The sequence below is a fragment of the Alosa alosa genome, chromosome 7 (genome assembly GCF_017589495.1).
Source record: "Alosa alosa isolate M-15738 ecotype Scorff River chromosome 7, AALO_Geno_1.1, whole genome shotgun sequence".
NCBI lineage: Eukaryota > Metazoa > Chordata > Actinopteri > Clupeiformes > Clupeidae > Alosa > Alosa alosa.
In genome coordinates this window covers 13608176-13632594 of record NC_063195.1, presented here as the reverse complement: position 1 = coordinate 13632594, position 24419 = coordinate 13608176, and the positions used below count along the sequence as shown (strand labels likewise).

General features: G+C 40.5%; 1 protein-coding gene across 1 annotated transcript in view; it reads right to left on the bottom strand.

Annotated features, from left to right (window-relative positions):
* LOC125298250 (GTPase IMAP family member 7-like) overlaps window positions 1-24419 on the bottom strand; it is a 32149-nt gene that overhangs the window by 1178 nt on the left and 6552 nt on the right. Inside the window, exons 3-4 of the mRNA XM_048248953.1 lie at window positions 16232-16285; window positions 12347-12391 (exon numbers count right to left, since the gene is read on the bottom strand). Of these exons, the coding sequence (XP_048104910.1) occupies window positions 12347-12391; window positions 16232-16285 (99 nt within the window). The remainder of the gene's footprint in view (window positions 1-12346; window positions 12392-16231; window positions 16286-24419) is intronic.

Genomic DNA, 24419 nt, shown 5'->3' with positions numbered 1-24419 from the left:
TAGCCTATTCACTGCAGTAGACCTGCATCACTGTATAAAACGTTACAAAAACATGAAACATGACATATTACATAGAACTGTAAATCATCTAATCATCTAATATTTACAGATATCTAGGCTATATATATAACATTTATTTTATATTTGGCCTGTTATGAAATCATGTATTGAACAATTTAAGCACAGCTCAGCTTTAAGAAACTCAAATAGCCTAGATGCATGCTTAGCATTTTGTGATCATTAAGGCTACTTTCACAAACTCTTAGTCAGCTGTCCTCTGATTTACCAATATCTAGGTGATATTTGTAACATTTATTTTGTATTTGGCCCGTTATGAAATCATGTGGAACAATTTAAACACATTGTAAAACTTAAAGCCCAAATTTGGAGACATCCATGTATGTCGAACTTTACTGCAAATTCAAAACTGGATTACTCTGGAACGGCTAACTGTACAGGGGACTGCTTTACACCTTTGTGTTCGGTAAGGTCTGCTGTTTATTCTGATATATGGTTTGTCATGTGTTAAAAGAAGGGTTCGTTAAGTATTCCACAGAGATGAATGGGTAGGGAGATCATGGGACGCAAAACCTTCAGTAGAATGTATGATTAAATTGAATTATATTATTTACTTTTCTCGTGAACCGTTCAACACAGCAATTATCGGCTAACATCGTTTAAAAGCTGAGAAAAAGCTCTTTCATGTGATACTTGTGATGTCTGTGTGATGAATAGGCTACTTCATGAAAGTAGTTCAACTGAGAATGGGTGAATTTGGACGCACTTTCTTTCTTGCGCTGTCACTTTCTCCACTGCGTAAAAGACTAAATTAATTTGCGCTGTGAATGCTAAGATAATTTTGACAGGCCACAGGCTAAATAAAAATCGCTATTAGTAGGACGCAAAGCAGAATATTGAAAGAAGGGGGCACCAAGGCCACCGTGGCCTGTAAACCTCTGATTTTCAAAATTCCTACCCTGTACACAACGGCTGATTCCAGTTGGTGTTTGGTAGCCCTGAATCTTTGTTACTTAACGAGAAATGAAGAAATATACTTTCTTCAGAAGTGTTTCGTGAAAACTTGGTGGGGATTGTCGTTGATGAGGTTCGTGTCACATACAAATGGTAAGTTTAGAAATGTTAACGTTAGCTACTTACCTAACTTAATTGTATCTTAACGATGGCATTAAAAGAACGCTTTGTTGATCTGATTGTTTGATTTGGCACGCGTATCACAAACATATCACACCAATCAGCTAATCAGTATTTTCGCCCCTTCCCAAAGGTTCTCCAATGTAAAGGTCCCAGATGGATATGCGGAGCAAATGCGAAGCAATCCATCTAGCAGAGTCAGGTTAATGAATCACGTCTTTCATATCATTACGGCCTAGTTTGTTCGCTATCATTGAAAGTGAAAGTAAGCAAGTAGGCCTAGGCTTTCTATGCAACATCTGAAACTTTCAAGTTCTATTTGTGTGATGATCTAGTTATTTTTTCAGCAGATGCATGAAAGGTTAACCAAATAGCCTAACTGTAAGAAAAGTTTCCTTTTCTCGTCTTGGCAAGTAGCCGCATAGCCTATCGGAAAATAAATCCTGACCATGTCAACATTGGGCGAACAGAACACCGATGCAATCTATCTGCGGGATGTGTAGCCCAGAGCCCTTTTTTACGGCTCTGGCATAGCCTAAACTCATCGTGTGACAAGTCACATTATCTTTCAATATTGGGCTTTGAAAATAAGGGATAGATTTGCTCAGTAATAGAAATTTGTTTGACATTTATACAGAAACCAAGGAAAAGAAATTACAGTTCGCGGGAATTTAAAACACTAAAAAAAAGATTCGGGGCTTGAGCCACCGAAGCCACCCCATCGCTACGCCGATGGTTTGCAGTGTCTTTCTTCACAATAAACTAGCCTAACTAAACCATTTTCAATGGGCATATCCCGTCTTTTTATTGTTAAAAACATTAGCAAGAGAAGTAGCCTGGGTTGCCCCATGCTGCCATACACGCACAATTTTATTCACGCTGCTAGGCAGCCTGGATTCCATGGACCAAATTTTCACCTCAACGAAGGAACCAATCACAGAACGGAGGGGGGAGCAAGACGATGACGACACACCGAAGCAGTTATGAGCTACATACAGACGCATTTGATAGACATTCGTAGCGCCCAATAAACGGCTCTGGGCATTCATAAACCACGTCTTGAATACGAGAAAATGAATGTGTAGTTCCCAGACCCCACCTCAATGATATGAGGTCTGGCGTTAGCCAGGCTACAAGAGAAGGCTAAACTGTGTCAAAATCAAAACAATAATAGCCTATTTAAACGAGGCAACTGACTTGCAATGGATACTGGCAACTAAGCATATAAAGCTAAATTACGATGTTTTGCAACCTCAACATGAAAGACGCTTCCAAATCCAAGCACAGCTCCGGTGATTTATTGATACCATGGTCGGACGTCCAGGATTTTCACAAACCAAAATGTGGCAACCCTAAAAGTGAAGCTAAAATGTGGATTACCGTCTGGTTCGCTATCTGACCTGTCTCATCTTGTTTCCGGTTCCGGTCAGCGTGCTCCGTATGTAACTACCTAAACTTCCAAACTTATCTATCTTAAATATCCTTGTTACCATCTACTTTCTACGGATTTACTGGCTACCGATTATATCTCGTGAACAAACTGTTGCATAAACTGTTGTTGCTCGAGGCTTTGGATTATCGGACTCTATAACCTTGATCGCCAAACTTTTCTGTCAAACGTTAACGTGAAACGTTAAGCCAGCATCAAGGGCTGAGCTGTGCACCAGGCTGCGACTCATGCGTCCTTTTCAGCGAAAAGATAGTGGAACTCGAAGCCAGAATAGCAACCCTCCATCAGATTGAGAAGGATGAACAGTTCCTCGACACCATTCTCTCCGTAAGTAACGTTACCTCTCTTACACACACTAATGCCAGATGCCCTGATTTCACTCTGTCCTCCAATACTTTAACCATGCCATGCACTAATGCAACTTCTGTCCCTGTTGCCTCTCCCCGGCCTCTGCTGAGAACCAAGCCTGCTCTGCTGGCCAGCTCCACTCCACACCAGCCTGAGCCATGGCGTAGAAGCAAGCATCACAAGCACGGCAGACGGTCCGGACGTCACTCAGGCCCAGCCCAACCTATACGACTGGAAAATCGCTACGCTATTCTGACCGAGGATGAGGAGCCCCTCCTGCCCCGAGACAACCATCCTGGTCCCTCCTCAAAGTCGGCGCCCCCCCGACCCCCTCCTCCCCGGACCTCATCAACCTCCACCCTGGTCATCGGCAGTTCCATGGTTAGAGACCTCTGCATTCCCCCATCATGTAGCGGTCCCTCCAAGGTCTACTGCTTCCCTGGTGCCAAGGTCCTTGACATCCAGCAGAAACTCCCAAGCATCCTGGCCTGCCACACCAAGGTCAACAACATCATCGTACACGTGGGCACAAACGACATCAGAGATAAGCAGTCAGTAGCACTGCAGGAAAACTACAAAACTCTCATCACCACCCTAATGGGCACAGAAAAACGCTTTGTCATCTCTGGGCCTCTCCCTACTAGTGTTGTCACGATACCAAAATTATGACTTCGATACGATACCTGCCATAAATATCACGATGCTCGATGCTTAAACGATACTACGGCGAAATCCTAAGATATCTGGAGAAGAAGGACTCATACCTCCTCCAAGTGTATTGAGTCATTTGTGTTGAATTTGGTGCACTTTTGTAGTGTGTAGGTCAATTCTGGGTTCTAAACTTCTAAACTTCCTACATAATTATTATTATGACCGCCGCGCAGCGAAGCGGCGGTCATTATGACCGCAGCGAAGCGGCGGTCATATAGGTTTAGCTCCAATTTTTTTTTTTTTTTTTTTTTTTTTTTTTTTTTTTTTTTTTTTTTTTTTTATGTCCAAATTTCCGTCAATGATTCCCGGACACTGAAAGACCGGGGTAGACAAAACTTGGTGGGCATGTAACCCCATATGGATAGCATGGAACCATCGTTTTTCGTTTTGATCTGTAGCCCCCACGCTGGACTGCACCCCGAAGGAGGGTAGGGCAGACACAGTTTTCTGTGAATATCTCGAGAACCGTAAAGGTTTAGGAGGACCACCTTTTTTGTATGTTGATCTCAAGGGGCCATGTCAACCCATTCCATAACCACTAATTTCATGTATAGCGCCACCTAGTTAAACACAAAAAAGTAAAATGAGGTGTTGTAATTGTAGGTATCTGTGACCTAACATAGTCAAAACTGCACGAAATTGGAAGTGTAGGATCATTTTGACACCTTCTGAATGCACGCCAAGTTTCGTGGAATTTTGTTCATGGGGGGCCACACAATAAATTAATTTCTGTTATATTACACCAACTGGCCTGTAGGGGCCGGGCACAGTTTTCTGTGAATATCTCGAGAACCGTAGGGGCCTAGGAGGTCCACCTTTTTTTGTATGTTGGTCTTAAGGGGGCATGTCAACCCATCCCATTACCACTTATTTCATGTATAGTGCCACCTAGTTAAAAATTAAAAAGCAAAAAATTAGGTGTTTTCATCTCAATATCTCTGGCTGACAAGGTCAAAACTGCACGAAATTAAAAGTGTAGGATCATTATGACACCCTCTGAATGCATGCCAAGTTTTGTGTACTTTCGTTCATGGGGGGCCTTACAATAAAATAATTTATGTGTACATTTAGTGACGACACCAACAAGGATTCCCGGGACACTGAAAGACCGGGTACACAAAACTTGGTGAGCATGTACCCCACATGGATAGCATGGAACCGTCATTTTTCGTTTTCATCTGCAGCCCCCCCGCTGGACTGGACCCCCGAAAGGAGGGTAGGGCAGACACAGTTCTCTGTGAATCTTTTATGGTATGTTGGTCTCAAGGGCCCACATCAACCTGGCTCATAATCACTCATTTGTGATTTGCCCCGGTAAAAATGAAAATCAGTAGGATTAAAAAAAGCCAAAATAAATATTCATCATCATCATCATCATCATGGCTGCATTTTCATTATTGGCGAGAAGTAGTCGTTTGTCCACTAGATGGCGATCGTTGCAGTGAGGCGTAATTTTGTTGGAAGTTAAAAAGTGGGTTGGAAAAACAATGGACGCCTTCATACAAGGACTGTAATTTACCGCAGCTTAACATCTAATAAGGATAGGGGCGATGTTCACATGAAGTGTAATTCCCATTTCTTCTTGAAGCCGAAATAATGCTTGGTTTTACTGCAGGTAATGCGTTAATCTTGTAATATCAATAAGGACCTAGGTAATGTTACCGTTAAGCGTTGGTTGAGTGATGGAGGCATTTGATTTATTGCATTTGTAGAAAACTATAAATGCGGTTATACCAAGCAAATGTATAGCAGCACTGTTTGTATCTTCGACTGTCATTTATTGCACGTGCTACAAAATCATTCTGTGCAATGGAAGATTTTACCAACGTTACAATCGTCTGATACAGTTTTGCCTATACATGCGTGAGACTGAGACGCCTGTTTATTTTGTTTTTTAAGTGCGTGCAGGGTGTGAGAGGGGAATCGATGTGCTTTGATTACAGCTTGGTAGTTGTAGTCTGTGAAATGAAAAAAGCACGTGTGTGAAGTATCCAAACAATGACACCTTCATTTCATTATGGCTGCTTTAGCAAAACACCTTAAGCTACTGTGTAGTGGGTCCCATTTAGAAGTGGCTACTTCATTCGCTTTTCCTTGACTCATGGAGCTGCGTGAATGTTATTACAACTTTTCGCCACGATATGACAGTTTAAGTCCGCTTGATACTGTAAGGCGAAGCCATTGGTTTCAAAGGAGATTTTATTTGTGTCGCCAGCATAGCCTATTGACAATTTATGTTGTCAATAGGCCTACCTTATAATCCTACCTGTAGCTTAGGAAGCTAACAACTTTCTATTAGGATCTAGTTTGTTAGTTACCGTTTTGTCATAACTCCCCTGATGCATTTTTGCATTTAGAATAGCCAGAGCGTGTATATCTCAATCGAAAATTAAACAATATCGGTGCCTATGGACTAGGCTGGGTGAACCCAGCCTGATCTGCCCGCTATTTATTTTTTGATTTCTTAAAAGATTGAGCTTGGTCTGATGAAAGCCAGACTAGCCATGGACCTCAGTTAAACAATGCAAGGGAACATGAATCAGCCTATATTTGCACTAACAATAACAGACAAAGCTCTTCAACTTTGGCCTGTTAAAATGTGTATGAACAGTCTAGCGGCGCGATTTCATCAAGGCCCATTTGGACATGTCAGTTATTTGCACCACTGGTTAGATGTAAAACAGCATTTCGTTTCAGACTAGGCTACTGTTACTTAATTTGTGCATTAACAATAACGTTTCAGACTACTGTTACTTAATTTGTGCATTGACAATAAAGTATTACATGAACTAAAGATGACTAAAATCTTATGTAGAAGAAGAAACATTCACAAAAATCCATCCATCCAAAATGACCTTTGTTTTGATAGCTGTTGAAAACGGCATGGAACTGACAGAGATATTTTGGTTTATAAATACATAAAAAATAAATAAATAAATAACATTATGCTGATACCTTTTGCTTTTCCCAAATACAATGTAGCCTACAGGTGTAAGTGACCTTTCATCAATCCAGTTGCAATGGATGAACTGTGATGAACTGCCCTACTTGTGATTGTTTAGAGATTTTAAAGGTTTTATAACAATTCTACATCTTCTTTGGCTATTCTACAATCTATTCACCTTTTCAGCACCAGTAGGGTACTTTCTGTGCAGCCGCACACACACACTCAGGCATGCCAAACAAGCATACACACAAGTTTCAAGAGTGGGGGATGGAGTAAAATATGGAGACAAATTGAAGTGTGATTTATTTTCGCGGAACGGATGTACAGGACTGAGCGGCGGTCATATTTTGTACCGCTATGCGGTACATCTAGTTTTTTTATAGTCAGTAAAATAGTAGGCCTACTTTCTGTGATTAAGTCCTTTATTGTTTGTTATAGTTAATTTACATTGTGTTATAAAGTAGCTTTAAATAGCCAAACTAGGCTAGATCAAGGTCAGTGTTAAAATTACTGCATGCAAATCACTGAATGCTATGCAGAGGGGCCTAATCTTTAGACCATCTGATGTACAGTATAGACTACCCTAGGCCTTCCCGTGTTCATGGGATTTCTTTGACAGTTGCAAAGGGGAAAATGTGAGGATAGTTTCTTTGCGCCCAGTGTACAAGTACGACATTCCAACCACTCAGGTCTTCATCAGATAGGCCCAGACAGGACCATTACCTGTTGCAATATCTCTGTGTGCATTCCTACATTACGTCTATTTCTTTGATAACATGATTTGCTAGCACGTACTGTAACAATACGCCGCTATAATTATTAGGACTCAACACGCTTTGGTGGTATTATGCTGTGGGCTTTAATTAGCGCATTTCAGGTAGCCTATCCTACATCTGGGCAATAATTATTGAACAAATTGCAGTCTACTTGCCATGACAAATATTACCAGTAGTAGGCTACTGACCGAACATGAAATAGATCGTTTACAAGTTATGGTAATGTTATTCTGGCGTGAACATTGCGCTTTCATCACGTTAGCACCCTATGATTACAGCTCGTTATGTCTCGTCAAAATTCATTGATGAAGGAAGGTTCGCTTTATCCCAGAGAACCATACTTGTTTCACTTAGGCTAGACTAAAACATAAGAGAAGAACTTGACACTAACCATGTAGTTGTGTTTTCTATAGCATATTTGTTAACCTGTCGTTCTTTTAACTCTTTAAAAATGTTGGGATATGTCTACGAGGTATTTAGCCAAGTTCCATGCGTAGCCTACTGCTTTTAAATGACTTTGTGTACCTGATGGCTTGCCTTAATTCGCGATGTATCCGAAATAGTTGCAGATTTCACTGCACCTTTTGTTTTATCCAAAAGGCCTAGAACAACTGTAGGCAAAGAACTATGTTGACGTTGGCTGCACACTCACTCACTCAGAGCTGCCTGCTTGACACGCCCACTTGCCTAGATGCGTGCAAGGAGCAGTGAGAGCAGCAGTTCACACAGACACAGAACGTAATTATTTTAATAAAGTATCGATTCTAAAAACGTCTGAAATCGTACCGTTTTTTGCGTGAAGGCATCGCGATACCTTTTTAGTATCGATACACTGTGCAACACTACTCCCTACCTACAGAAAACGTGCTGAGAGATGGTCCAGACTGTTCGATCTCCACACCTGGCTCAAACGCTACTGCGCTTCCCTAAGCATCCCCTATGTCAACAACTGGGGCTTGCTCTGGGAGAGGCCCAGTATGCTGAAGCGTGATGGTCTCCACCCAAACCAACATGGAGCCAGGCTACTCTCTGACAACATAGCGTCCACACTGAGGCATTGACATTCTGTAGAAAATATTACAGATTCACGCCTCCCAGGTATTGATTCGAATGGCGTTATACATGTGGATGGGTCTGAGAATGTTTTCTGCAGGGTAACATACAATACTACTACGATAGATCAAGCTGCTTCATGCAATAGCATGACTTATGCTTATAGTTCTATTCCAACGTTGATTTCTACCCAACGTATAGTAAAAAGAAAAGACAAATTTAAAACTAGAAACCTAACAAGTATTCTTTCCATACCTCAGCATATTCCTCAAACTAACATGGGTTTACTAAATGTAGGTGCACTTACTACCAAAACCTTTGCAATCAATGATTTTATTAGTGAAAAAAAATGGATTTTCTGTTTCTTGTTGAAACCTGGCTGACTTCAGACAGCGAAGCTGTTCTTGTTGAAACTTGTCCCCCAAATTATAATTTCTTCCACTCAATTAGGCAAGGCAAACGAGGTGGTGGAATTGCCTCCATTGTCTCAAACAAATATAGTTGCACTAGAGTCAACTTTGGCTTAATTTCCCTTTGAGTATATTGCCCTCACTCTGAAGGCTGACCCAGCTGTACTTCTATTAACCTTATACCGCCCTCTTAAACTATTGACTGGCTTTCTCGACCAGTTTTCTGAACTTATGTCGCTCATCATCACTAGCTGTGATCGGATAATTGTAAATGGCGACTTTAATATTCATGTCAATAAGACAACTGATGCTAAAGTCAGTAAGTTCCTTAATGTGTTGGACAGTTTAGAGCTAAAGCAGCATGTTACAGGACCCACCCACAACCTTGGCAACACCCTCGATCTAGTCATTTCTAGAGGGATAGAAGTCACAGACTTATCAGTAAATGATATAAATATGTCTGATCATTATTGTGTATCTTTTAATGTAGTACTACATACTCAAAAATTCATCCCGAAATTGCAATCAAATCGCGACTCTTGACATTAGAGCAGAACAGCAGTTCATAGCTCTTATAGACTCCATAAATTTAGATATTTTACATCATCCCACTGATCAAATGGTAGAGGCTCTCAATCGTGAATTAGGCGCTCTGCTTGACAGAGTGGCACCCTTAAAAGACTAAAAAAAAGGCCCTGTAGCAAACTGACACCTTGGATGAATGAAAATATCCATGATCTAAAAAAAGATCATGTAGAAAAGCTGAGAGAACATGGAGAAAAACTAAGTTACAGGTTCACCGTACCATTCTAAAAGAAAAATAGCAAATTATAATAGAGCTATTCGAATGAGAGAAGGAACCACTTCTCTGAGGTAATTGCTGAAAACAGTGGAAACTCTAGGGTGTTGTTCTCTACCATTGATAGGCTATTGCATCAAAAAACCTTTTGATACACTCAGTCAGGCATCCTCTCTAAGATGCTAAGAATTTGCAGACTTCTTTAAAAACAAAGTCATTTCTATAAGGGGGAGGCTATTGGTAACACAAGTAATATGTTTGATAGTACACCCAAAAACAGCCCCCAAAATTAAGGTCCTTTAGCACTATTACTCAATCTGAGCTTGGTAAAATTATAACTCAAACCGGCTCCTCAACATGTGTTTTAGATCCAATCCCTACTAGATTCCTCAAAAAAGTATATGATAGCTTAGCTCCCTTTATTCTCAAGGTAATAAATACCTCATTAGAAACAGGTATATTTCCAACTGCTTTTAAAACCACTGTTGTGAAACCTTTACTTAAAAAGTCAAATCTTGACCATACCAATCTGAGCAACTACAGGCCTATATCAAATCTACCGTTCCTGAGCAAAGTACTTGAAAAAGTTGTTTGTAATCAGTTAAATACCTTCCTCAACGAAAACAGTAACCTTGAAAAATTCCAATCAGGTTTTAGATCAAATAACAGCACAGAAACGGCTCTAGTAAAAAATAGTCAATGATCTCAGACTGGCTACTGACTCAAACAAAGTCTCAAACCTTATTCTTCTGGATTTGAGTGCGGCATTTGACACCATTGATCATAGCATCCTAATTCACCGCCTTGCGAAGTGGGTGGGTCTCTCTGATAATGCTCTAAACTGGTTTCAAAGCTACATTACTGGCAGAGATTTTTATATCAGTCTAGGAGATCATGTATCTGAAAAACATGACTTGCCTTTTGGTGTGGCCCAGGGGAGCTGCCTTGGTCCCCTGCTATTTTCCCTATATATGCTTCCATTGGGAAACGTCATAAGTCAGCATAATGTAAACTTCACAGCTACGCAGATGATACCTAATTGTATATTTCTGTGGAGCCAACTAACCCAGATGGCCTTTGCTCCCTCACTGCATGCCTAACCTCCATTAATCAGTGGATGAGCAAAACTTTTTTGAAACTAAATGATGACAAAACAGAGGTACTTTTGGTTGGACCAAAACTAAAGCGAGATATTGTTCTTAGTAATCTGGGGAACTTGGCTCAGGTTAAACCAAAAAGTAACAAGCCTCGGTGTTAGATGCAGAGTTAAGTTTTAAGCCCCATATCCGTAAAGTTACTCAGACAGCCTATTTCCACTTGAGAAACATTGCCAAAGTGCGGCCCTTTTAACTCAACAAGATGCAGAAAAACTAATTCACTTTATCACTAGCAGGTTAGACTACTGCAATGCACTTTTCACTGGTCTTCCCAAAAACATCTAAAGAAATTGGCTCTCATACAGAACTCTCTTGGCTAGACTTTTAACTAAGACTAAGAAGAGAGAACACATCACCCCTGTGTTGGCTGAACTGCACTGGCTCCCTATTTCCTATAGAATTGATTTTAAGGTTATGTTAATTACTTACAAAGCTCTGAATGGCATAGCACCTTCATATATCTCTGAGCTTTTAATATCTTATCAACCACAAAGGAAACTTAGATCATCCAATTCTAATCTTTTAATCGTACCCAAAGTGCTCCACAAGCAAAGTGGAGAAGCTGCTTTTATCCATTATGCCCCAAAACTATGGAACACCCTGCCTCTGTACATCAAGCAGGCAAGTTCAGTAAATATTTTTAAAAAAGATCTGAAAACATACCTGTACAGGAAAGCTTTTAGTTAACTCATCTTATCCTGTAGACTACTTTTTCAGATTATTCTACATCTGCTGCTATTGGAGGGCGCTGCCAGCCAGAAGCAGTTGGGCTCCCCCTATTAAGTCAGGTTCTGCTCAAGGTTTCTTCCTGGAATATGGGAGTTTTTCCTTGCCACAGTTGCCATATGGCGTGCTTGTGGGGGGTAAAGGGTTAAGGCTGCCAGTCTTATGACGTGTTATTTTCTATATTTTTGATATGTTGCTGAGTGGATCAGAAACGGCCCCAGCAATGAAGAAAAGTGATTGATAATGACTGACTGACTATTATTGTGTTACATGCTTCAAATGTAAAGCACTTTGAGCTGCATTCTGTGTATGAAAGGTGCTATACAAATAAAGCTTATTATTATTATTATTATTATTATTATTATTATTATTATTATTATTATTATTATAAGGTCTCCTGTAGGTTAAATGTTATTCTAATGCTCTTAAGTCCCTTTGGGGAAAAGTGTCTGCCAAATGAATAAATGTGTATTATGCATTCCACGAGTCAGCAGGCTATGTAATAGATAGATGGATAGATAGATACCGTATACATCCTGAGGGACATTTTAGGCATTCAGTAGCTTATACAATCATAACACAACAAACACACATATATCCTATGTAATACATAAAAAAAAATTGAACAATGTAAAGAGTTGAACATTTTGTGAGGAGACTGCAAAGGTCTGGTATGGACTGACCATGTGATGCATTGACCATGATAAGGTGCTATGATAGAGTATGTGCAATGGTGGTAGTGCAAAAATTAACAGGTCAGGGAATGCACAGTGCAATAGATGATTGTCAAAATAATTTCCACAAAACAAATACTCACTGTCAACAGGAAGCAGTATATTATTTCTTTGTCTTCGTAAAAGATCTGCACAAAAGAATCAACTTTGCTTAGAAATGCATGCACATTTTCATGAAACATACTTACTTTACTTTACTATTAGCTTTGATTTTGCAAAATGGTCTGATCTTTCTTTGCAAGGATCATGGTGAGGGTTTAATAGTGTGTGGGCCCAAGTTTGTGGTCTATTTGAACAACCTACACCAATCAATCAACCAATTTGAACAGCCTACAACCAGCGTTGAATTCTGATATATCCATCGGATAATACATGTCAACATCCCTTTATGGTAAGAACAGGACATTCTGCCGTCCTATGTGACAAAAACTATATCAGGGCAGTTATGTTTTCAAATATATGATATAGTTTGCTAGTATATCTAGTAATGTGCATACAAATGCCTTTTTGCAAGTTCCGAGTGGATAATGTGGAGCATGTAACACAATAATGGAGAAGAGTCAGTCATTCCTCTTCGTTGCTGTGGCCGTTTATGATCCAATCAGCAACATATCAGAAATATAGATTGGATGGAGCTATCAATTGCTGAAGAATGGAACAATCTTGAAGTGTAAGGCACCCAAACTTAAATCAGATATAGTTGTGTATGTGTAACATGTTGTTCATGCATGAGGTCATGAATGAACTCATGTAAATTCCTGATAATTCATAAGATATAAAGGAAAGTAATGCATTAATCATGAATTAATTTTCAAAAGATTGGGTGCCTATCCACAGATAGTAATATAGTATTTCAATGCAAGGCCAACAAGGTGCAAGGTGGCAGTTATGATACAAATATCAAACCAATCTGCCAATGTTTCACAACTTGCAGTGTTGTCAGCAGGGACGGACTGGGACAAAAAAATCGGGGCCCATGGGGCCCAAGCTGCCCTCAAATTGGTTGGGCTCACCTAATTAAACAAATCCTTGCATTACCCTTATATATGCATATATTTTCAACTAAGTGTCATGGAGCACTGAAAGTGGACACATGTGCCTCATTCGCTATCATTCTGACTGATCAGAGGTAGCCATGACACACATGATCTCAATATTCAAGTAGGCTATACAAGCAATTATGAAAGAAGATAGCTTGAATTCAAAGTATTTCAAATTATTCAATAGGCTATAAACTAAACAATGCATAATTGATAGCAGCACCAAAAAAATACTGAATCTCTTATGTGTAAAGAACTAAATTATCTAGATGGTGGTAGACCTTATTGTAATTTATACTAGTTATCACTACAGGACAACTGAAACAACACAAAATAAACAGACCAACTTTGTTGCCTGTTGCTGGAACTATTTTATTCCTGTAGGCTATACCAATCTACATTGCTGGTACATTTTAGAACAGCAGGCCTATATTAATTAATTCCCTTTAATGTCTTCGAGTAGCCTATCGTATAGTTGACTTGTGCAAGAATATGACATTTTGTAGCCTACATTTCCATCAGTCTATAGTATTTTAGCCCATCTTTACCAACAGAACCCTTCCTAGATAGAGCCCTTTCGACGCTCTACTTTGAGAGACTAACCACCACTCATGCCGTCAATGTTGAATTAGGGGTTTGCAGGGCGTGTCATCAGATCGGATGATGCCATATTGGAGATACTCGCATCATAAGAAAGCACCAGGCAATGAAGTAGATCTCAAACGTCGTCAAGGAAAATGGTTATTGCCGTGTTTTAGGTTGTACCAATAGGTCAGACCGAGAAAAACATCTGGAGTATTATCTACTTACAAAAGTTATTAAAAACCAGGGAGAGGAATGCCAGAAGTTATCAGAGGAAAGAGGCGCTTGTGGTTGGACTTGGTACTGCGTCTCCCTCACCCAACTCATATGGATCTGCTCCGCCAATAAACCGTAATTTCTCGAAATATTGCACCTTTTCTTGTAGTTCAAGTCCTGCCCTATATGCCTTTGTATCTTGGACGCGTTCTGGTGAGCTTTTCTGTTGTTTAGACACGGCTACAATCATTTAAGGTATCCAAAGTGCATAATAGTCCATTGTACTTCATTCAGTTCTTTAACATTAGCCTTTAGCCTCCAACATGGCCGCGCAGCTGGGTTACCATGGTTACCGGCCAGAACGTGATGTCCATGCAAACCCCTTATTTTGGATGTCTGACGGAAACTGATCAATTAATGTTGATTTGACACTCGTTTACTGTTCACATTTGCAAATCATTCATTCAGAAAACTTAAGTTTCACTATTTGTTCACTATTATATTTCACTATTATAATCACAACATGGCCTCACTATGTTATCATTACCATATAATTACATTATCGCAATTAATAAGTCATCATAATCATCATCGTCAGCATGGCATGTCACACATAGCCTACCTGCTCCATCACTGAGTTCTTGTTATAGATACAGTATATACTACACAGTAGACTACACTCTCCACCACCTGCTCACTGTCCCTCTGCCCTGTATGCTTGCTTAGGCCTACATCTCCTCGTTCAAATTCAACAAACTTCAACATGTTGCTGACATAGGCTAACCTACTTGCAACCTATTTTATATTTTTGAAATTTCTACATTGGTGTTATTTTTGCACAATTGACACTACCGGCACCCGCCGCAATTTCCACATGTGCGATTAACTATTTTGATACACTCACAGATTCCTGGTTCTGAGCCAAAATGGGAGGAGTGGGGCCTGACAAGAGCTATTGTTGGATCAGTCCAGTGTCAGTATGAAAAATTAACCAATAGGCCGCTGACTGTCTTTGCTTTGGGCCGACCGTTGGCCAAACAAGTTAAAATATACAGTATGATAGCCTACTCTATCGGCCCAAAAGGTCCGTCGGCCCACCGGGAAAATGCCCGGTACATGTATGCAGGATGGCCAGTCCGTCCCTGGTTGTCAGTTAATTCATTCAGTTCATTCATCAGTTTTGCACGTCTTTCCAAATAATACACCAGACAAGAATATAATTTTCAATTGTAGGTCTATCATAGTTATCAAGACAAATTCCTAAGACTAGAGTCTAAGGTACTTTTTTTGCATCATCACAGAGTAGCCCATTGGAATTCCATTGGAAGTATTTTAATTCCATAGAAAACAGAGCTACCCTCATCAGGTTGTGTTAAATATTTTATATTTTAGGATAGATTTACTATACGGAACGTTTTCAGACCCTTTAAACATGTCAACTCATCTTAAAATTTATTTTTTCTATCTTTTATATAGACTGCCATTCTCCGAAGTTGCAAATGTGACTCATCGTATCTCATATAATTGAATATATCACATATGTCAAAAACGTATTGCTAAATGGATGAACAAAGTCAATGAACAATCTCAAACCTGGGCTCTGTGTCTGAATCAACATCATAAAAATTGAGGCGTGGCATTGTTGGATCACTGGTAGGACAACATTCATGCAGGAAGAAGTTGATAGCATAGATATTTCCAGTAGAGTTCACCAGCCGGGCGTAAAAATGAACATCTTAACTCTGACTACACTACGTCCTAGTGTGTCGTGAATTTCCACCGAGTGCACCAAGCCTGGCTGTCTGAGCTTGGTCATAATGTGAATGGCATCCCAAAACCCAAATCAGGAAGTGTGTGCACACTGCACAGCCACTCAGAAACAAGCAGGCTAGTTGAATGCTCGAGGAAGAAATATAGTGATGATTTCACATCACATAAACTGTTATTGAGTGATGTTGATGCACAATAGGCTACTCAAGGTTTGAAAGTACCAGGCGATAGGGACTGTACTATACATACATTGTCATGCAGTGTACCACTTTGGGCCAAATCAATGACCAAAATGCAGTGTTGCAACTAAAACCAAATATAGACTAGGATCAACCTCTCGAACTAATCCTTCAAACTGACCTTTTGGCTGTGGTCCAGTGTCTCTGCTAGACTCCGTGTTCCGTTCTTGATCACCTGATGAGTCAGGCCACAGAGTGTATGTTTTTTGATCGAACATTAAACATAAAATTAAACACATAATATTATTTTGTGCCATGCCCATGGTCATTAATAATGCTCTTCATCAAACTGCAAAGAGAATATGCATTCTAGTATTGTAGTATATTGTAGAATATTGTGTTTAACACTGTATTTGGAGTACATTTTTCCAACACAACATTCTGCCTACATAAATGTTGTGTTCCAGAGACTGGGGGTGCAGACTAACTAACAGACTGTCAGCGACATACAGACATACAAAAATGAGGCCTTGTTTTATTATGTCTTCGTTCATACTTGGACCTGTGTAGTAAACTTAAAAGAACAAAAAACCCAATCAACATAAAAGAGTTTCTTGGGATCAAAACGGAAAGGTTTAAGGCATTAAGGAAGAAGCAGTCATTATAATCATAATGAACAAAAGGGCACTTACAGGTCAGACAGAAGCATTCTAGAGTTAGAAGTCAGACAGGTCCCGAAGAATCCAGGAAATCGGTGACACGGTGAGAACAGGTGAGGTAATTGGAGTGATAAAAAAGGCAAAAGCAAAGCATGACATGGATCAGGAACATGGCAGTACACCATGATATGTTGTACAACAGGAATTCCTGGTACGGATTGGATTGGATTGTGACAATAACAAGGGCATAAAATGAAGACATTATCAACTCAGAAATTAAACCCCAAAGGTTATTTTTTGTCTGCACTTCCAGGTAATTTTGATCAAGTAGAGGGGAATTAGAGAGTGCTGCATTCTTCCCAGGCCAAATGTTCCATCTCACAATGTTAGAGACAAAATGGATCTGCCTCTTGATTTGTCTCCAGTCCAAAATCTCATGGGTTCTCAGGGAGAAAACCTTCTGATTGTAAATGACGTTGTTGCAACTGTGTCAGTGTTAAGGCTTAGGACCCTATCATGACAGTCTAAAACGCATGGTCACTGGCGAAAAGCCTATTTAAATTTAGTGGGATGTTTATTGGGAGTGTTTTCGTTAAACGTCGGGCAGATGGCGCAACAAGGCGTTTCTAGGTTTTTTTCATCAGTCATGGGTGTGTTTTGGGCGTAACATCATTTAAACCAATGAGAATGACCTCTGTCATTCCCTTTAACACCACACAGCGCAATTTTAAACAGCTCATTGGTATTTTCATAGTCACTGGCACAGGCGGAGTCTGCTTGCACGCGAGACCGTATGGAACAGTTATTCCACTAAACCGTACTTTACTAAAACCTAGCATATATAGCCTACACACATTTGCACTCGTCTGTTTTTTGAACTCATTGACAAAGTGAAACTAACTTCACCGTGATGTCAGTCAACGACAAAATTGTAATTGTGTAATTTGTAATGTTTTGCATGGATGTGCACTGGTGCGCGTTCCCGTGGACAAGATAAGCAGGGTGTAGTTGTGCACCCGCCCATATCACTGTAGATAATGTGCTCTAAAAATAACATATAAACAACTCGCCATGGACTTCTGACCAGGTTTCTCTTGGTCAGTGGCGCAATGAGCTTTAAGTAGTGTACAATAGTGATTTTAGACAATGCGCCAGATCCCCTCCTTAGGTTGTTAATTGCCACACCCCTTGGCACCTAAAAAATGAGACGTGCAAAATAAGAATTTAAAACTTTTGGCAAGAAAATAACCTGTTTTCCGCCATGAGCCCATTATTTTTAAAGGACACAGCTTGTGACATATCTATTTTTCATCTTTGACATATCATCTGCAAGATGTATTATTTTAAGGACTTGTTCTTCTGTTTTAATGAATTACAGTAAAATAATGTTGATTGAAATTGCATCAGTGTGCACCATATTGTTCCATGAAGAGCCTCATAGTTGTGGATTGAGGTCATGCATAATCTGACTGCAGTTCTGCAGAACATAGACCGGCCTTTGTGTGTTCTTACTGGTCCGTCATTGTCCTCTGTGTGTGTGTGTGTGTGTGTGTGTGAGAGAGAGAGTGTGTGGTGCAAATGTGTCAAGAGTGAATTTGAGTCTGTGTGTGCGTGTGTGCGTGCATGCATGTCAATATTGTGTGTCTATGTGTGTCAGTTGTGTCAGCATAGCAACCACCACAACTAACCTAGCAACAGCCTAGCAACCACCTCAAGTACCATAGCAACATTCTAACAACCACGTCAAGTACCATAGCAACAGCTCCAGTTGTTGCTCCTGTCATTTTCTCTCCTCTTCCCACCCATTTGCTCATCTCCTCACAGAATCCGACACCATGGCCTCCATCTTCTCCAGTAGCTCCATGAGTTCTGTCTTCACTCTTATTGTTGAGGACATGATATCTACCCACAGTATCTTTAATAAAAGAAGAGAGGCCAGGACGTCTACACAGAAACGTCTCTAATACGTTTTCGTCCATGTGTGAGTAGGACCATAGTGTGCCTTAAAAATTAATTTACATCAAGTGCACCAAGCCTAACTGTCTGCCATTGTGACTGTGTCATGATGCCCATCGATGTGAATGCCATCCAAAAACCCAATTCAGGGAGTGTGTGCATACTCCATAGCCACTCTCAAGTAAGTGGGTTAGTTGAATGGTCAAGAACCAGCTGATCTATTTTCAGCAAACATGACTAACATCTCATTTTACCCATAAATGTTTCAGAAAGATAGGTTATGCATTGTGAAGCACTATTAACAGCAAAATCTGTGTTTAAATTAGAACTTCCTATCCTTACCTACCTAGAGAAATTGTGCTGCCCCTCTGCTCTTTGATACAGTATATAGTGGCATGTTGCCTATCATGTTGCCAGCCTAATCCAGGAGACACAGAGAGAGAGAGAGAGAGTGAGAGACAGAGATAGATAGAGAGAGAGAGTATACGTAAGCTAATGCAAGCTGTCTAGCTCACAGCTCTTCCAACTAATGCAATGTTGCTCCCAAACCAAAGTTTGAACTTGTTATTATACATGAAGGGACCCTAAATTGTGAGAACACCGGACCATTGCTTTAATCTCTGTCCTAGTTATCAAGTCCAGGGACACCATTTTGGAGATTTCCAAATTACTCAACACGGCTCTCTGAAAGGCTTTATGTGGAGGTGGAACAGCTGCTTGTTGATCTGCACTCGATTGCTTTTCCTCAGCCAACAGATGTTGTGTCTCAGTAGCCTGAAATTGAATTTCACGGTCTGACAATGGATTGTGAGAACTGAACGTGGAAGTGCAAAGAGAGTAGGATTTCAGTCAGTATAATTTAAGTATCAGAGCAAATTAATTCAATTTCAAAATATACTACTCAAACTGGGTTGTTCAATACAATTGCTCAAATACTGCAATTCAATTACATTCATATTCAGATGAATTTTGAAGTGGCACAATATTTACTCCATACAAGATATGCAAGGACACTACATGTTGCATGTTATATAAACCTAATAAACCATGAATACATCAAATGTAAAGAAATCAATCCCCCCTCCCATAAAAAGAGAGCGAGAGAGAGAAAGAGAGAGTCTTTATCTTGACACATTTGCATGTGCCCCAACCCTCAAGCTCATGTCAGGTCAGCTGGTGTGAAAGGATAGGTGTGAGATCCACATACAGTCTGTCAGGGTTGCAGTCTGGAGAGCTGGACCGAGGCGCAGGGCAAGTCGAGAACGAGGCACACTTAAGCTTGAGAACAGGAATCTTTAATACGAATGCACACTACAACCACAAAACAACATCAATGACCGACAGGGGACTGAGGGGTTAAACAAAGGAGGGACAGGGAACACAGGATTGTTACACAGACAGTGCACTTATTCTGCATCTATATGCACAGATACTTTAAAGCAACACCAAAGAGTTTTTTGTACCTTAAAAAAATGTTTCCATAATCGTTTCGGTGGTTCATCAACTCGTAACACGGTGAACGACACTTTCTGCATTCGCTTCGCGGCCCTCTATCAGCTATAACCACACTATGTAAGTTTGCCAGATCGGGTAGCGGATCTGTAGTTCGATGGAATGAGACATGAGAAACTACAAATTTGACTTGCATCTGATGTCGCAATACATCGTACTTTCATAAAATCATGCAACATATTCTACCTTGTCTGTGGACATTGTTATTTGCAAAGCCGGTGCTAGATAAACACATAGTGCGTGTGACAGAGGAAAAGTTATTTGGTGTTGCTTTAACATGGCAATAAAACCATGATCAGGCTCCTGCCCATGATACAAGGGTCAATTCAAGACATTTAATATTAGAATATTACATTCGTATACATTTACAGATATTTTGGAAAGAACCATCAGAGTTTCTCTATGTGTAGGAGGAATTGCGATGACAGACATTGTTAAGCTGTGGCCTTGTTTTGATCAGATAGGATATTTGGCAAGACAATCTTGTGGATTTCCGTCAGCCTACACTTTGACCAACTATTTTTCTGCACGGAAGCACATAATCAAACACCTATCTAGTGCATATTATACAGATGCATTCCTGGCAGACATGATAAATCTCCTGCTAGAGCACTTCCTACTGCTCCTCCTGCTGCAGTTAATGCTGCTCCTATTGGTCCTCCTATGAATCCTACTACTGCTCCTCCCACTGCTCCTCTTGCTGCTCCTGCTCCTAATGGTACTACTATTTCTCCCACTGCTGCTCCTGATAATGCTACTACTGCTGCTGCTCCTATTGGTCCTGCTAAGAGTCCCGCTAGTGCTCCCCTTGCTGCTCTTCTTGTTGCTCCTATTGGTCGTCCTGTGAATCCTACTGCTGCACCCACTGCTGCTCCTGTTACTGCTACTACCACTGCTGCTGCTCCTATTGGTCCTGCTAAGAGTCCTGCTAGTGCTCCCCTTGCTGCTCCTCTTGCTGCTCCTATTGGTCCTCCAAAGAATCCTACTAGTGCTTCTGCTGCACCTCCTGCTACTCCTAGTGCTCCAACTGTTATCATTATTGCTCCTACTAGTGCTTCTTGTGCTACTCCTTGTGTTCCTCCTACTGCTCCAGCTCCTGCATCTGCTCCTACTGCTGCTATCACGGCTACTGCTTCTACTCTTATTGTTCCTTTGAAGAATCCTACTAGTGCTGCTGCTGCTGCTCCTCCTGCTGCTCCTGCTATTGCTCCTACTGCTGCTACTGCTGCTCCTCCTATTGGTCCTCCTGCATATCCTACTAATGCTCCTGCTGCTGCTGCTGCTGCTGCTCCTCCTATTGGTCCTCCTGCATATCCTACTAATGCTCCTGCTGCTGCTGCTGCTGCTGCTGCTCCTGCTACTGCTCCTACTCCTCCTAGTGCTCCTATTGCTGCACCTACTGCTGCTCCTGCACCTGCGCCTGCTGCTGCTATTACTGATGGTGCTGCTACTGCTGCTGCTGCTAGTCCAATGATAAATCCTACTAGTGCTTTTATTGTTGCTGCTGTTCTTCCTGTTCCTGCAATTACTCCTGCTCCTGCTACTGCACCTACTGTTGCTCCAACTGCTGCTGATACTGCTCTTCCTATTGGTCCTTCTACGGAACCTACCAGAGCTCCTACTCCAGCTCCTGCTGCTCCTCCTAATAGCATACATGCGCCTCTTTCAGCTGGTGCCCATGCTTCTGCGTCTTGATAATTTGTTGTATGTGAGTGCGTAGTTCACTGAAAAAGGACATGTCTGTTTTTTTCCTTTCTTTGATAGTAATTCTGATCTTTGCGATGATCTTACTTTCTCATAAGCTGGGGTCAACCATTCTTCAGGGTACCCCCGTGATCGGAATCGGTTAAGCAAAGTTATTGACTGTTTTTCAAATTCCTCGTCTGTATCGCAGATACGTCGGACCCGGTATAATTGGCTAAGCGGCAACCCTCTTTTCAGCGGCACTGGATGGTGGCTGTCTGCACTCAACAACGTGTTTTTGTCGGTCTCTTTACGAAATACTGTGGTGGATATCCGATTGTGTTGTTTCAATATTAAAACATCTAAAAAATGTATTGACTCCAAATCCCTCTCTGATGAAAATGTGATAGTCTCTAGTCTTGAGTTCAAACAATTTGTGAACTCCAATAGCTCGGTCTCATTACCTTTCCAAATCAAAAAACAGTCATCAATGTATCTTACCCAAAGTTTTACAAGATGTATAAAAGGATTGTTATTGTACACAAAATCCAGTTCAAATTTCCCCATGAACAGGTTAGCATGGCTTGGTGCCAATGGGGTGCCCATGGCTGTACCCTGCAATTGTAGATAATAGTCGTTCTCAAATAGAAAGTAATTGTGGGTGAGAATGAACTCTGTTAAATCAGTGATAAAGTTCGTAGGTATGTCTAGTGGGGTTTCAAGTAAGTAGTGATTTAAAGCTTCTAGACCATCTTTATGAGGGACAGAAGTGTATAGAGAAGACACATCCAATGTCACAAACCAATCATGTTCATCCACATTTTGTATAGGTTGTAATCTGTTCAAAAGGTCAGTTGTGTCCTTCAAATAAGATGGTAACTTCCTAACAAGAGGTTGTAAGTAGTAATCAACAAATTCTGACACTTTCTCAGTGAGAGAATTAATCTCACACAATAGGACGGTATGGAGGGTCCGTCACGGATTGGTGTATTTTAGGTAACGCATACAATAATGGTGTGACTGGGTTCTTGTTAGTCAGAAACTTAGATTCTTGTTCTGTTAACCATTTCATGGCTAGCCCTTGATTTATCATGCGATCAATTCTATCTTTGTATGAGCATACAGGGTTCAGAGTCAGTTTCTTGTAGCAAGTGACATCACTTAACATGTTCTTTATTTTTTGTACATATGTTGCGGTGTCTTGGATGTACGACGGAGTATTAGGGCCACACATGAAGAGAAAAAATATTTTTGCCATGGCGAGATTAAACTCGACATGTTGACTTTAAAGTCGACATTAAACTCGACATTTCGAGAATAAAGTTGACATTTAATGTCGACTTTAATCTCGACGTGTCGACTTTAAAGTCGCCATGTCGACATTAAACTCGACATTTCGCGAATAAAGTTAAAATATCATATCTACTTTAATCTCGACGTGTCGACTTTAAAGTCGACATGCTGACATTAAACTTGCAATAGGCCCTACTGTTTAAACATAGCCTACACAGTTTAAGCTATGTAGCCTACCCTAATACACAATATATTACATGAAAAATGGGCTTCAAATAGGTGTTATTTCAGATAGATTGCCGATATTCAGATAGTTAACAGACAAGACGCAATCTATCATTGCCGTCATCATGAAGTGCTGTCTCGCGGTTATGGAAATACTATGCCGTTTAGGCTAAATAGCTAGAAAAATATATGTATCCAATGATATAATGTTTCTATACAAAATGTTATTTCACTCTGTTTTACGTGGTTAAGGCTACTGCACATCCAAATAACTGCCCTTCATCCACGGGCGTCACTCTCCATAGGATAACATGGCAAAACTAATTTTTCTAAAACTGCTTTTCCATGTCTCACCTGCAATACGTAGCCTATAGGAGGCTAGAAACACAGGTATAGCCTAAGCATATATACTATTTTAATCCCGTGAGAGAATATGTGTGCATGCACTTTATTTATGCACTTTGTGTGCATATGTGTGCAAGTAGGCTACTAGCCTACATGGGGTGGTCAGGAGGACAGCTTCATTCGTCCCTCCATAGACATTCAGCAATGGGCTGTTTTGCATCCATTACAAACAAGCAACGTGAAAGTCTAGGATTGGGGAGAGCGCCTAGTATGCCTCTAGTGCATAAGCATGTAGTTAAACATTTAGATGCAACAACTAAATGTTTAGAACAACACTTTAATAATAGGCCTACAATAAATAAATAAACCGCTATGACGTTTAGGCTACTTTTGACCATCGCATTTTATAAGCCTGTAACTCCGTGATAAGGACCTAACAGCAAAGTATTTGGCTGAGCAACGTGGGTTAATATGTTCTATGTTTTGTCCACATGATATAGGCCTATGTCTAATCATTGTTGCACTCGAACACTCTGAATCATTGTTGCACTTGTTGCATTGTTTCATTAGTCCTCCCTTTCAATCGTCCCCGAGATTCGTTCTCTCTCAAACTAACTTTATTCTCAAAATGTTGAGTTTAATGTCGACATCGTCGAGATTAAAGTCGACATGATATTTCAACTTTGTTCTCGAAAT